Here is a 16,453-nt window from a genome sequence, read left to right on the forward strand (position 1 = left end):
TCTCAAGATGGTACATCGCATTCTACGATATATTAAAGGCACATTATTTATGAGCCTACATCTTACCTCTGATACTTCGCTCAATTTATCTGCGTTCTCCGATGCTGATTGGGCGGGTTGTCCTATGACTCGTCGTTCTACTACTGGTTACTGCACATATCTTGGTTCTAATATTATTTCTTGGTGTGCAAAAAAACAGCATACTATCTCCCGTTCTAGCACTGAAGCTGAATATCGTGCTATGGCTCATACAACAGCTGAACTTACATGGCTCACATATCTCCTTCAAGATCTTCGTATTTTGCCCGTCTCTTCACCAATTCTTTATTGTGACAACATGAGTGCTCTATACATGACCATTAATCCAGTTTTCCATGCCAGAAGTAAACATATTGAGTTGGACTACCATTTTGTACGTGAACGTGTTGCTCTTGGGTTACTTGTCACCAAATATATTCCTTCGGCTAATCAGGTTGCTGATCTGTTTACCAAATCAGTCCCCAAAAACATCATTGCTCACTTTCGCACCAAACTGTGCCTTCAGCCTCAGCTCAGTTTGCGGGAGGATATTAGCAAACCTGATTCTATTGATGAGTCAAAGGAGTAATAAGGAATATCTCATCAATTATGGAGTGATAAGGGTGGTAAATCTCATTCAATATTATTTAGTCAAAGGATAAATTTGATGTACAGGCTTCTCAAGAATAGCAAGTCTCTACATATGGTAGTCTAATGAAATTGGAAATCTTCTAATCTACTCCTTGATACATGGCATTATCTCTTGATTTATGGAGATTCATATGAACACAAATCTGCACTAGGCAGATTTGTTTCACACAGCAGTAGCATGTGTGATCTCTATATATAGACTTGTTTCTTTCATTGTTAGATATCAAGAAATTATTGAATAAAAAGGCTACTCATTAAACTCTTCCAATTGTGTTGCTAATTCTCAATTCTAAATTTCTTCTAAAAGTTACAGGTTGGAGAAGATGAAATATCAAAAGGTTTTAGTGGTTAATGTTAAGAAGGTAGAAGTTATAGAGTAGAACTTAAAAAATACACGCGGCTAGATTAAAGAGATACACTTGTCAGCACTAAATTAAAAAACTGGATTGCTAAACACCGCCCCTTTTTACTTAGTACCGCACAGCCACATTACATATTTGCCCTTTTCACTTTTTCAATAGAAAACCAATTCATAAAAAAAAACCTAAATCCTCTCAACTCATTCAACTTTTCACAAATTCATATTTTACGAAAATGTCGGATTTGGAACGAGATAGAAATCGACAACCTCCGGTAAGTTTTTTTTTTATTAATTTCGGTTTTTTTTTTAAAAAAACAATTAAAAAAAAGAGAAAACGTTTATGTTAATAATATTAGTATTCAATGAAAGTGGTGCGTGATACCTGAATCGACCACCGCTCGCAGCTCACATGCACAGGGGATCTGATGTGTTGATCTAACCACACAACCACATCGATCGTAGACATCGGTACTCAATTCTCGCATACGCCTTAGTTCTTTCGATATTAAATCCAGACAGTAATGTGACACTCTGCATGAGAGCTTGTCAAATGGAAAACCGCGTCGATGTACGCCAATAGTCCGTCTGGAGTCCTCAAGTGTTTTGCTGCAGTAATTTTAAAACATTTATGTTAATAATAATGACAACATAGTTTGTATAAGTACTAATATTACTCGAGAAGAATGTTACCGGATATCTATCAGCTGCGACTGTATAACTTTGTCGACATTCGTCCAGACTGTGTCCAGAGCACCGGTGCTAGAGTTGAGCCACTGCTTAAGCTGAGCATGTGCGCTCTCGACTCTACATGTGGTGGTGTTTCCAAAATGTAGGACTAAGTCCGTCCAGCAAGATACGAACTTCTCTCTGTGTCCCAGCCAAGTCCCCTCAATGTACTGTATCAACCCTGGAAAACCTTTAAACCGATCTCTGAAGTGCTCCACAGCTATGTTATATTGATCAAAACTTGGCGCTCTGATAATTTTCTTCCATGTACTATTCTTGAAAATTTCAGCAAACTCTTGGTTTTTCCCACTAATTCTGTACACTCTATCTTCTACGTCCTTATTTATGTGCCACGTACATAGTAGATGAGAAGAACGTGGGAAAACCTCTGACACTGGTCTCATAAGCCCCAATTCTCGATCAGTAAGAATAGCGCTCGGATGAATATGTTCCCCAATCAAGCACCTTTATTATTGCCCGATGATTTAATAAGTAATTTGAATTTGAATATCATTAAAATATCAAATAACATAATTATAATTAAATACCTCAGTCTCTCCAATACCCATCTGTAACTCCCTTCAGTCTCATCCTTCATAATTGCATATGCAATTATGAAGTTCTTGTTGCAAGGAGTCATTCCAATAATCTCAAAAAAAGGCAGCTTGTACTTGTTCGTCTTGTACGTGGAGTCCATGCCGATGATCCAGTAGTACGTACGAAGTAGTCTCACTGAATCAGGATGAGCCATGAAAATATGGGTCAACACACCTGTATCCTCCTCAGCAAGAGTCCAGTGTACATAATCATTTTGTTGAGCCATGTGATAAAATTGCTCAACCACATCTCTACCCTCAAAGCTAGACTTTCTCAAAGTCTCTCTATAGTTGTACACTTGCTTTATTGTAGGGTTGTCAGATGGTACTTTTTCTTTTAAAGCTGCCATGATAGAACACGGCTTCGCTTGTGCCGCACTCATATCTCGCACAATTTCTTTCGCCTCGCCACTCAGCCCACTCATCTGACGGTATCCTTCAGGATACACAGCTAGAGCATGGTTGTGTGTACTCGAAATACCAGGATCTGTAAGTATAAACCATGCAGTCTTTCCTAATTTGACAATAATTTTAAATTTGCACTTACACGCTTTTGTCTTCGTATTTTTCCGTACGAAGGAATCAGAATCTGTGAATGAACCTCTGTAACGCTCACCCCGAGCACATCGTAGAAGCTTCTTTTTCCCCTCGTTCTTATGTGACGAAATGACTAATTCAAATCCAATCTTTATAGCAGTACTCTTAGCCCAAGTAATTGCTTCAACATCACTATCAAACCCATGATCTAGCTTAAACCAATCGCTGTAATCAATTCCATCACCGCCATAATCTTCTAAATCAACCTGCAAAACATAAATACTTACGTTTAACAAATCGAAATAATATGTAATAAAAAGTCGTAATAATATGGAATAAAAAATTACTGTAATTATTAAAAAAAATCATTTCAACGTTTTTTTTTAGCATTAGTTAATTTCCGGCCACGACGTTTCGGTCGCGGCCGGAAAAGGGGACGCCGGCGTCCTCTCCAGAGGAGAGGACGCCGGCGTTGGGCGTCCCCTCTAGAGGAGGGGACGCCCAACTCCACGTCCCCTCTAGAAGAGGGGACGTGGAGTTGGGCGTCCCCTCCTCTAGAGGGGACGCCAATTTTGGGCGTCCCCTCTTCTGGAGGGGACGCCGAGCGTCCTCTCTAGAAGAGGGGACGCCCAAAATTGGCGTCCCCTCTAGAGGAGAGGACGTTGCATTTCACGTCCTCTCCTCTGGAGAGGACGGCAAACTCTGGCGTCCCCTCCTCTGGAGAGGACGTGAAATTCAATTGTCCCCCTTCACAAATTTTAAATAAAAATTTAAAATAACTAATTTTTACCTCGGAAAAGCCGGGAAAACTTGTTTCCGACTGTCGGTACTCGTTTCCCGACGAATTATACTCGTTATCCGTCATTTTACTCGACTTTTTACGTAGTTGTTCGAGTGTGTTCGAATGAGTTGAGAGAACTTTTTTTTTTTGAAATTTTGCTAAAGGGTAAAAATGTCTTTCGCCTGTGCGGTGCTAAGTAAAAAGGGGCGGCGAATAGCAATACCCTTAAAAAATAAATTAGAGATCAACTTTATATAATAGTATGATGATATGATTAACGGATTAGGATATAAAAGAGTGTTATAATTTGTAGCGTTTATTTCTCTCTCTATATTGTAAATGAACGAACGGAATGACGAGCATGAGCATCCATTTGAGGACTATTACTGCTCAAATTTCATGCTAAATTATGTAGTGAAGCAGTTGAATGAAAGATGAGGAGCTTTTATCCTTGGGGCAATACCAAATTGAAATCGAACCACACCTTCGTTTGCTAATACTCTTCTTTTAATTTATTGTTTCAAAAGATCGCAACAACTAAATTTTGCTTATGATGTGTTGAAATTATAACTTTGTTTAAGTTGATTTAAAATTATATGTTAATGTTAATTACTGATTGGTTTGGAAACTTACAGGTTTTGATTGGCATTTCAGAGTTTTTTGTTTGGTTTAAATACAGTTCTGTTGATAATTTTACTTCTTTTTAGTACCTATACTTAAATAACACTTTAAATACACAAGATAATGTTGAACGTAAAATATTTTACGAAAGCAATTATACTTTACATCAAGTTTGTCCACTAATATATTTGGTTTTTTAATAACTTGTATATATTTCAGTTTTTTGAAGCTCAAATACTAGCTAGTTTTTTGCATCTTTTCTTGACCTTGACATGCATGCCCCCTTTCATTTTAAGAGTCAAAGACAACAAATGCTCAGGACATTTCTCTTTGTTCTGTACATTAATATGTAACCTCTCGATCACCGAAGCAGCTATCGATTTCATTTGAATATAAGCCATATCCTTACCTAAACACATCCTCGGACCGGCGTGAAATACCGGAAACTTAAACGGGCTTTCTTGCCTACATATCCTATCCTCGTCGAGCCATCTTTCCGGCTTAAATTGACCGCAGTCCTTTCCCCATATGCTCTCCATTCTGCCCATTGCATATGTATGGTACGATATGAACCAATGTTTTCCTACAAATGTACCATCAGGCAGATAATCATCATTCCGACAAGCTTTTGTATCCACCGGTACTGGAGGATACAATCTCATCGTCTCGGAAATAGCTGCTTGTAAATAATGCATTTCACGAAGCTCTTCAAAGGTGTAAGTATGATCATCTATGTGTTTACCGTTCTTTGCTCTAATGTGTTCGAGCTCTTCGATTATGTTCGTTTCCACTTGCGGGTTTAATGATATTTGCCAAAAGAACCAGCTCAGAGCTGAGGATGTAGTGTCTCGGCCTGCTAGGATGAAGCTTATAACAATATCTCGAAGAAATTCTAGCGAGTTATCACGGTCTCCAGCGAATCGAGATAGTAAATCTTGGTCTTCATTATCTATTTTTTTCGCCATTCTTGACCTTATAATCTCGTCTGCAAATTCATGAACAATCCCGATCGATGTTTTGACTACTTTTTCGGATCCTAACAAGAAAAACTTGTTGAATTTCCATAAGAATGGAAGAGCATACATAAATCTTTGCGAACTAATTATAGCAGCTTCGTCAAATGCACGCATAAACTTCAAGCAAGCATTTCCATTACCTCCTAAGCAATCAAAATCGACATTGAAAGCAAGTTTGCATATATTATCAAAAGCAAACCTTTCTAATATATCCTGCAAATCCAACACTTGATTCGTTTCCGATGCTCCGGAAAGAATCGGGTAGAGTCTTGTCGAAATCTCAATCCGAACATTTTCCATCACAAAATTCCTGAGTGACTTGGTGTTGAATTCGTAGCTCGCAGTCTTTCTCTGAACTTTCCATAACTCTCCATCAGAGTTAAAGATTCCTTGGCCAAGAAAGTCTTCAAGAAGAGAAATAAATCTCTCTCCTTTAGGATAGTTGTCAAAGTTTGTCTTGAGAATATACTCAACATTCAAAGGGTTTGCTGTGATGATTCCGTGGACTCTACCCGGCCGGCGAAAAACAGCCGTGTTAGTCGGACAATGACCGAGCACTTCGGTAGTCCAATCGAGGAAACGGTGGCGGTTTTTCAAGAATTCAGGCAAAGCTCCTAGTATAGGGTAGGTTTTGAAACCTTTCTTGGTGGTTTTGGCTTGTGAAGAGTAGAGAAAGTATAGGTAGAGACAGAAAGAAAAAAGGGAAAGTAATAGAAGAAATTGAAGAGATAAGGGTTCCATTGTTAGAGAGTACTAGATTGAATAGAAAGATTGGTATATGTTGTTTTATGACTCCTTAAAAATAGTTAAATGTGAGGCACATAATTAATTCTGAGCAAGCTGAATTTTTAAAATTTATGAAAATGTGATTTATATTTTTCAAAGTTTAGGGGCCACTCAAAAAATGCTAGTAAGATATGGCAAGGATGATCTTATCGACCGAACACGTACAAATATTTGCAGCCAAATGATTTAACATTATACTCTTGAGGTGGTCCAAATGAAAATTGGCAGCTTTGTTGGTGACCAAGTGTTCTGTGCATGTGTGACTAAACTTATTCTGTTGAGTTGTGATTGCTATTATGTAGTGCTGCTACCAATATCTAAGCTATAATGATTGATTGTAATTTACAGTTTTGGTTTCGATCGGTTTACAGATTAATAAATATATATACTGTCTCAAGAAATCATCCCTCCCAAAGGAGGACCCGTTGATAAAATATACAGTCAAACGGGATATTAAAGTCTCGTTTGGTCGGGAGTAAGTGGATAAAAGAAGCTTTATTTCTGTGAAGTAGCAAGAAACTCCGCTCTTAATCAGCTATGTCACTCCAACTTAAATCCTCTATCACTAAACCCTCTGAATTTTAAAATCGGCCGCTAAACTCCCTAAACTTTACCTATTGATCAACTAAACCCATTTTGTCCCCAAACCGCCCAAAAAAACCGGCCAAAACCCTTTATTTTCTCAAAAATATCCTAAATATTCCTAAACTCAATAGCAAAAATCAAATCTAAGCAAATCTAAATTCACCCACTCACCCAACCAAATCAAACACAATCCAGTGAGATCTCGAATCAACTTATTGGTCTTATGGTATATCTTAGTATAGAGAGCGAGACAAAAGATTTGTACCTAAATAACCAATCAACTCAATTAAAAGAATTTCCCGGAATATTTAGCATTTTGACTTCCCTTTAACTAGAAAAATAACTTCCCTAGCCAAAAATAGGTAAATAGAATTTTCTTAGTTAATTTGATGGAAAATACTAGGGGTGGGCATGGACCGGTTAACCGGTCCATGAGGGTGATTTGTAAACCGGTCCATTGTAATACGGTTTTTAAAATTAAAAACCTAAACCTAAAATTTTAAACGGTTAACCGGTAAATCGGTTAACCATCAAAAACGGTTCGGTTTTTCGGTTTTGCGGTTTTTAACCATATAACCATTAGAAAAATTAAAGACAAAAAAAGATAAAATTTTAATTCTATTTAATTTTTTAGCAAACAAAAAAAACCATAGAAATTCAAATTATATTAAAAATATAAATCTAAACTATCTTATGAATAGTTAAGTCAATGCAAATATTTAAAACTATTATTATTTACAAATAATTTATAAGTAACATTAAAGATAGGTTTGTATTTTTTGAATTGTTTGTGGTGTTGTTCACATCCACTTTCTGCTATCTATATACTTAAATATTTCTATTTCTGTTAAGTAAATATTTTAATAAGAAAAACAAATTTCTTTCAAAATATTTTTACATATAAATTCTCCTAAAATATAGAAATATTCCTAAATAAAATATCTATCAATATATTTTTATATTTAGATTTTATTGTGTATATTATAAAATCCATATTATTTTATAGATCATAAAATATACCTTATTAATTATTAAAAATATATGAATATATATATATATATATATATATATATATATATATATATATAAACCGGTTAACCGATTAACCACGGTTTTTAGAAATCCAAAACCAAAACCTAAACCATTAACCATGAAAATTAAAAATCAAAAACCTAAACCTAAACCGTTGGACCGGTTAACCACATTTTCCGGTTCGGTTTTCCGGTTTCGGTTCGGTTAATCGGTTTGATCGGTTTTTTTGCCCACCCCTAGAAAATACAATTATCTCTCTATATTTAATTAATCTATTTAGTTATTGAAAATAATATGGCTTTAAATTTTAATTAACTAAAATTGAAATACAACTTTCCGAAAGTTAGCAACTAAACCAAACCAGAAAAATATCCATTTCATTCACATTTACTTCCTCAGCAATTAACTTTTCGAAAAATATACTTTCCGAAAAGTATACATTCATGGATAAAGTGAAGCCTTAGACAACATTAACTAAAAAGATAGTACATCTACTTTTCTCTTTGTAAATATGAGTGAAGCTGATTGCCTAGGTCCAAGGTACATATTATGAATGGTAACATATTACGAATTAAGATAACCTAATTTTTTTTGAGTAAAGAGTTATCCAGCCCCTGAACTTGTAACTCATAGTTAAATAACGGCAAAATCTATATCCTAATATTTTTGTATTTTCTATTTTTATACTTTGTCCATAGGTGTGTTTGTTTCTTTACTAAGTCAATGTATTTTCGAAAACAATTTTATAATGTACTTTTGTTAATAAAAGAGCGGAAATGTGAGAGATCAAGTAAAATTGTTTTTCAAAGTACATGGGCTAAGTAAAGAGAAAAAAAACTTTATAAAATTATTTCGAAAACACATGGACCAAGTAAAGAAACAAAAGCTCTCAGAAACAAAGTAAAAATAAAAATAAAAAGTACAGAAGGTTAAGCCTTTAATAACTCACTTTTAACTATTTTAATCAAATAAGAACAATACTCTCTATAATAGAGTCAATTAAGGACTATACTCTTTATTTTTATGTCAGTAAGGGACAAAACTGGATCACCTTTGTCCCTGAACTTGTTCATATTGCCCTTAATTGACGTAAAAATATAGACCCGTGACCGTAACTGTATTACTGCCGTCTCAGGATTTACCCGTCAAGTTAGGGCCTCAACAATGACTTAACACATACAGACTTATCTCTATACCAACGATAGAAATAATTCTAGTATTATTACCGATGATCACGCAGCCCTATTACTTCCCAATAGGTAGCTCGTTCCAATGGATATCTATTGACTAAGTTTCATACTTAGTGCGATTTTTATATTTAAAACACTCAAATACTTATATTCAAAAGTAAACACGTAAACTCACAACACTGCTATATCTCCTACTGTGTGATAGACTCCCTGTAGTCCCGGTCTGACTACCTGACAGCTGGTCGGATCAAACACACAAACATCAATTCACATTTCAAGTATAAACTTCCAGGTTGGGGAACCTAGTTCCAAACAACGCATACAATCACTTAAACATATAGCACTTATAGTCTTTTTCTTTTTAAAACCCTATGAACAATTCTTATCTCGAGAACACGTTCAAACTTCTCTTTCGAAGTCACTTTTTTAGGTATAGCAATACCTAAATAAAATCACTGGATAGCATAGACTTAATTGTTAAAACAATTCCCAATCATATATTAATCATTTTGCAAAACAGATTGCTAAATCTTTTAAACCGTATAAACATTCACTTTAACTCTTTTAAAGTCTATTTAAAATATTTAGTTTTACTTTTAAAACCTCTTTTTAAAACCTCTAGGTTTAGGTTTAAACCTTTTTTTTACTTTAAAAACATCCCTTTAAAACATTTTTGGGTCAACAAAAATACATCAAACCAATAGGGTAAAAACCCTCGAACGTTCCCCCTCCTTTTTGGTGTCTGACCTGCTGTGCATGCACAGCAGCACAGCTGCACGTTCGTGCAGCCATAGTTTAGCCCGGGAAATCTCAATTCCTGGGCCTTCCAATATGCTCGTGACGTCCGGAATGCTGCAAAACATGAAATTAAACGTCCTTAAACACATGTACACTATCCAATCACAATTGCAACGTACAAATCGACCGTTCAATTCAATAACCTTTTCTTAACATATATTCAAAATACATCGAAATAAACATAGAATATTGGATTAATATCTTGATTAATCGAGTATTAGGAGGAAAAACAAAGTTAGAATCGAGACACTGTCTGTTTTGGATTAAAACCCTAACTTTGCGCTAACACAGAGAGCAAGTAGCTCTTTTAGGTTTTGAAAATGAAGTAAATGAGTTCGTCTGTTCATTAAAATGAAATGGGTGCATCATTTATTTGTGCATCATTTTCAAAATGACCTAATTGAGGGCTTTACTCTGTCGGCTATTTTCCATAGAGTCCTCTATTCATAGGTAACTTTTTGATCTCTGTGTTTTTTCTTGTCTCCATTATGGGTTATTATAGCCACAAAGACCTGATCTCTTTCTCTACAACACCTCCACCAAAGCCATCTTACTCGGTTACAGTCTCTAAAAGTATTCAATTAGTTCCAGCTTGTGATGATTCTATTCCTGTGAATAAAGGAGGCTTTATTGCTATTAAAATTGATCAAAAAGTTTATGATCAACAGATTGCAATGTGTCAGAATGCTCTCATTGCTCGTATAATTCTCTCTAAAGGAGAATTCCCTTGGAAACTTGTAGAGCTCAACAAAAAATCAACAACTATCTGGAGAATTACTTCTAATTGGAAATTGATTTCTCTGGGAAGGGGTTATTACCATGTGATCTTAAATTCTATCTCGGAAAAGAATTCAGTTTGGAGTAATGGTGCTATTATGCTGAATACAGGAATTCTTCGTCTTCAGCATTGGAGTCCGGATTTTGATCCTTCAGCTTAAAAATCTACAAACACTCAGGCTGTAATACCCCAAAATATTTAAGTATTTAACTGGAACATGTGTCCAGTTCTGATTCGCCAGGTTGGCGATATCGGAAATAATTTCCAAGAAATTAAAGTAATTATGCGGAAATTAATGTTATATTTCAATTCTAAAGTTGGAATTGGAATTAAAAGGAAAAATGTCAAGAAAAGCCCCAAACTAGAGTTCAAGGACTAAAGTGGTAATTTAACCAGTCAAGTCCCAAAAAGGGTAATTATTTCGCCAAGGTCTGCGAAATGTTTCATAGTAATAGTGGTAAAAATTTCGGGTCAATCGGAGACCTTTTAAAATTTGGACGCGGATGCGTTTGGGCTAAATTGCAATTTTTGCAAAGTTTAAGGACTAAAGTGTAAATTGGCCAATTTAGTCTCGAGAATAGCAATTAGAAGATTATTGTCGGAAAATAATAATTTTGGATTAGTATTACTTATTTGGATATAAATAATACGTATACGTTATGACTAAAGTGTTAATTGATTAAGCGATGGACTAAATTGAACAAAAGAAAAGTTCAAAGGATAAAATTGTAACAAATAAAGAAAACAAGGATTTAAGTGGAACTTTAGCCATATTATATAAAGAATGAGATATGAATGATATGAAATCAGATGAAAGGAGAAGATTCCAGAGGCTACGTTCATCTCATCGTTTCTCACCGTCGTTCCTTCACGATTTCTCCGTTCGGCGTCCGTTTCGGACGATTTTTGCGGCGATATCTCCGGAATTGAATGCTCTACTGATCTTAAGCATCATATCAAGGTAAAACTTCAGTAATTGGTGGTGCAATGATGTTTTTATAGGCTGTTTTGTGTAAGAAGTTAGGTTTGAATCGATACGTCGGAAATCAAGTCGTTTTCATCGTTTTTGTTAGGATTCTTGATGGATTTTGTGTATAAATGAAGTGGGTATGAATTGGTACAAGTTTTAGGAGTTTTGGAGCTCTGGAAATGATCCAGGAATGCTGGAAAACGTCGCACACGTCGGTGCACGACGTGCTGCACTTCAGCACGTCGTGCTGGTGCGCGACGTGCGCCATAAGGGTGCACGACGTGCACCACTAGGGGGTGCACGACGTGCACAAGGAAGGGCACGACGTGCCCTTCATGAAAAATGAGGGGCACGACGTGCCAAGCTAGCACGACGTGCCCTACTTCGATCGTGACCTCCGGGGGACTTCCGGGAGCGAAAATTGGCTTCCGATGACATGATACGGGTGTAGAACTATGACTAATGTCTTAAAATGAATATTAATAAGACATTATAGCAATGAACATTAGCATGATGAGTAATCAAGATATGAATAGAAATCTATAGAGAAAGATACGTTTAGAGCACGACGTTCGTGCTTTTGTCGTGTTAGGTATCTAGTGCAGTTTTTAAGAATAGGATTCTCTAAGTATATGTTTTGATGATATAATCCTATAATAGATGTGCCGGACTATTGAGCTACGAGTATGACGAACCAAGAAGCTCGACGAGGATTGACGGACCAGTCTCCTAGAGCTTACGTTCGGATATAAGGAATAGCGGTCACTGTGAGTTGCATCTTACTTTCGCGTATTATTTATAAAAGCTAATTTCATATATGATAAGTACTTCTGTCAAATACATCGCATTTATATGATTTGTTTTGTATGGGATGTTGTTATGTTTGATTGCTTTGATATATCAACTTGGAGGTAATGTCTATGGTCTGTATGAGATATGAGAGATTAGTTCGTGCGATTCGAATTAAATACATCGGTTGGCTTCGCTATCGATGTCAGGCATATCAGTTACATCGGTTGGCTTCGCTATCGATGTCAGGCATCTATGATACATCGGTTGGCTTCGCTATCGATGTCAGACATGTAGGATACATCGGTTGGCTTCACTATCGATGTCATACGGATGATGTTAAGTATGATCGTTATGAAATGAATACTCATGAATTATATTTTGAGTATGCGATGTTATAATTTTAATAATACCGTTAATAATTTGCAAACTCACTCAGTATTTTCCAAAATACTGACCCCCTCACTCTGATGTTCTTCAGGTAGACAGAGTTGGATCAGACAAACCATCTTCGCTGTGCCAGAAGTCGATTGGCTTGCACAGAGTATGAGTTCCTAGAGCTGCAGTAGTCAGTAGGTGTCAGTACAAAATTTGTGATTTGATTTCAAACAGTTTATTTTGAATGTAAACTCTAATATAATATTTTAATGTCTATAATTATATTATTTAAAAGAGTTTTCTGAAATTATTTTGTATATGATATTATATTTTTATTTGCGAAAACTTTATAGTTATTTTAGGCTTGCTACGGGTTTTGGAGCTAACACTCCCATTCCCTAGCGCCGGTCTCGGCTCAATAATTTGGGTCGTGACACAGGCATGGGTTAGATTATATAAACTACCTTGGGAATATTGGCATCCAAAGATTTTATCATCAATTGCTAAAGGTATTGGTGTCCTCTTGAAGGTTGATAGCGCGATGAATGCCGCAGAATTTGGTCATTATGCCAGAGTCTTAATTGACGTCGATCTTTCTTCAACTCTTCCAAATAGTCTTCTTATAGAAAGGGTAGGCAATAGTTTTATTATTGAAGCGATTTATAAAAATCTCTCATCTTTTTGTACAAGATGTTCTAATATTGGCCATCATCCCCGAGATTGTCGATTGAATAAAAAGCTAGATCAACATGTTTCTGTTGACAAAGTTGCAGTTCAAGCAAAGATCTGGAAACAGAAACATAAAAAAATGAGGATATTCCTATTGATAATGTCTTCAAACATTAACGGAATGATCTTGCTTCTGATAATATAGGTGTTGCCCAAGTTAATTATGTTTTAGAGCCACACAAGGAGACACCAATAGAGAATGCAGAAACTGTCTATGTAATTGAACATCAGAATAAGGTAGGAAAGCCCTCGACTGATGATACTAGCATTGAAATATCAAAGAAAATTTATGCTCATGTAGGTACTATAGTTCCTCAGAGATGGGAAGATTTGGTTGGCTCGGATTCTTCAAAAGACACTTCAAATAATATAAATGCAAATAGTGAGAAATGTTTTGAAATAGTTGGTTTTCAGAACTGGTCGAATAACATATAAGAAGAACAAGAATATTGGACTACAGTTCAAAGAAAAAACAAGACGCATCAGAAACAAATTCAGGTAAATCTTTCTAAAAGAATTTCTAAAAACCGGTAAAGCTGAATTCATGAAGAGCGAGAAGATTCGAGAAAAATGAGCGGATGATGAGATATTCTTTAGTTTTAGTTCTTTCCATTGTTGGATTGTTTACTTTTGATTTTGTACTCGAATATTTTCATTTTTATTTTTAATAATATTTGGCAGCGAGAAATCTGATTTCTCGACTCCACCTTTTTACTAAAAAAAGTTCATTAAAATGAAATGAGTATATATAGGTTTGGTTAAAAAACAGTTTAATACTAGCTCAATCATGCACTTTAAACCAACTTCTTAATTCGTCATTTGTTGCTAAAACGAAAACGACTTTTAAATTTCGTGAAACTTTACCCAAATATCCAATAAAATATAAAACGAATGAAAATATAATTTTTATTTGCATCAAAATTATATTTTATCCTTATATAAATAATTTAAAATTTATGAGGTCTAAATTAACCTCGCTTGATAAAATTTATACATTCAAATTTTATCAAACTTTAACGATAACCTTTATAAATTATATAGGAAATATTGAAACCACAAATATTCGCTCGGGACTTGTAAATTATTTTATTTTTAATTTATAAACTTTTCTTAGCCCCGCTAATTATATAAATACTCAAATTTGAATTTCCAAAATTTAAATTTGAAATCCTATAGTCACAATATATTTTTAAGGATACTTATAAATTAAATTTATCTTTCAATTTAATTTACGTACTCCCGTCTAATAAAATATTAGACACAAGGCATTATTTAATCTCTTAAAATTACGAGATGTTATACTTATCTTAATTGACAAGATTAACGTTAAAGCTTCAAAGACTTGTGTCTTTAGAAGGAAAAAGAGCAGCAAGGCATAACTATCCAAATATGTGATTTCTCAACTATCGATGTTGTTTTCTACATTTATACGAATGTTTTTTCTATGTAAGAAGCTTGAATTATGAACAAAGGATCACTTTACCCCCTCAACTTGGTATAAAATATCAAAAACGTCCAAATTGGGAAAACCGGATCACTTATACTTGAACTTGACAAAACCGGCTCAAAAACACCCATATGTTGACGTGCCACCTTAATTGAAGAGTGGATTTCTAATTAATTATAATTTACTATAATTAATCATATTTAAATACTAATTAAACATAATTAAACTCCAATTAATTTAAGGACCATTTTGATCATTTTTTAAATTTTTTTCATTTTTTTAAATTTCGGCGAGGAGCCTCCTCGCCGGAAAAGAGAAGAGGAGAGACGACATCGTCATCGGGCTGTAGCTGCACGTTATCGTGAGTGGCTAAATGACTTGGGGGTCAAAATATATGATTCTAAACGCTACGCCCCTCCACTCTTGAGTTTGCGAAAAAATTTCGTGGGAGCAACAGCTTCTCGAATCTTTGCTCCTCGCCTGAAAAGATGAGTCTGTTCATCTTCTTTAACGAAAGAGAAAACTCTTCCATTAAGGAAGAGATGAAAAAACCCACGTGGGTCTGTTCATCTCTTCCTTAATGGAAGAGAAATCTCTTCCTTAATGGAAGAGTTTACCCACGTAGGTCTCTTCCTCTCTTCCTTAATGGAAGAAATCTCTTACATTAAGGAACAGAATGATGAACAGACCCTGGGTCTGTTCATCATTTTGAGATGAAAAATGATGAACAGACCCTGGGTCTGTTCATCATTTTGAGATGAAAAATGATGAACAGACCTGGGTCTGTTCATCATTCTGTGATTAAAAATGATGAACAGGTCCGGGTCTGTTCATCATTTTTGATTTTACAAAAATGGTGAACAGATCTACCGGGTCAGTTTCGAAGGTCAATTTAATTTTGAGTATATAATTTTTTTACGGTTTTTGATTTTATAAAACTATTGATATATTAAAATTGAAAAAACAATTGTAAAAATTTTAAAACTGAAGGGTTCATTTGTTATTTTAAATTTTGAAATAAAGGAATAAAATTGTTTTTTTTAGATTATTAGGTATTAATTTGAAATGATTAAGAATAATTGGGACTATTTTTAATATTTTTCTATCAAAAACCACCTTAGTAAAACAAAACCACCATCAAAACCGAAGAGTGTGTCTCACTCTCTTAAGTGAGATTGGGGAGGGGGGTTTTGTACTAAATTTGATAAGTTCAGGGTAAAAGCGATCATATTTTGCTAATTTGGACGTTTTTGATACTTTGTGTCAAATTGAGGGGGTAAAGTGATCCTTCGTTCCCTGAATTATATTATTAGGAATGCCATGTAACTTGTTAATTTTTTTCAATTTAAATGGATACTCTAGTCTTTCTTAGCTTTTTTTTTGTTTTAGTCTTGTGTAAATATTTTTTTACTTGAACTTCTTTTTTTATGAATAAACTATATTAAAAGGCCACAAGGAGAGACAAAACCAAAACACTAATCTTTCGCACAAGAAGTGGCAACACAAGGAAGCACGCTAGAGACTACGGATTAGAGGATTGGCAAAATTATAAGTCCGGATACAAGATACAATAAGGATTCCTAAAAAAATCCAACCCTAAATAGGAAAAATTCTTATTACAAGTTTTGTAATACAAAACTGCGTGAGAAAAGCAGTTAAAAATT

General features: G+C 34.9%; 2 protein-coding genes across 2 annotated transcripts; both read right to left on the reverse strand.

Moving 5' to 3' along the window:
- Nucleotides 1-1,389: 1,389 nt before the first annotated feature.
- On the reverse strand, nt 1,390-3,857 carry LOC126672740 (protein FAR1-RELATED SEQUENCE 5-like). The gene is made up of 4 exons (XM_050366694.2): nt 3,680-3,857; nt 2,305-3,155; nt 1,721-2,221; nt 1,390-1,636 (listed from the first exon to the last, which is right to left on the reverse strand). The coding sequence occupies exons 1-4, from the start codon at nt 3,752-3,754 to the stop codon at nt 1,390-1,392; spliced, it is 1,674 nt and encodes a 557-aa protein (XP_050222651.1). The 5' UTR covers nt 3,755-3,857.
- A 558-nt stretch (nt 3,858-4,415) lies between these two features.
- Nucleotides 4,416-6,131, reverse strand: LOC126673974 (cytochrome P450 CYP94D108-like). Its single transcript, XM_050368311.1, has one exon. The coding sequence runs from the start codon at nt 6,046-6,048 to the stop codon at nt 4,522-4,524; it is 1,527 nt and encodes a 508-aa protein (XP_050224268.1). The 5' UTR covers nt 6,049-6,131; the 3' UTR covers nt 4,416-4,521.
- Between the last annotated feature and the right edge of the window lie 10,322 nt (nt 6,132-16,453).

The sequence above is a fragment of the Mercurialis annua genome, linkage group LG3, assembly GCF_937616625.2.
Source record: "Mercurialis annua linkage group LG3, ddMerAnnu1.2, whole genome shotgun sequence".
In the NCBI taxonomy this organism is placed as follows: Eukaryota; Viridiplantae; Streptophyta; class Magnoliopsida; order Malpighiales; family Euphorbiaceae; genus Mercurialis; species Mercurialis annua.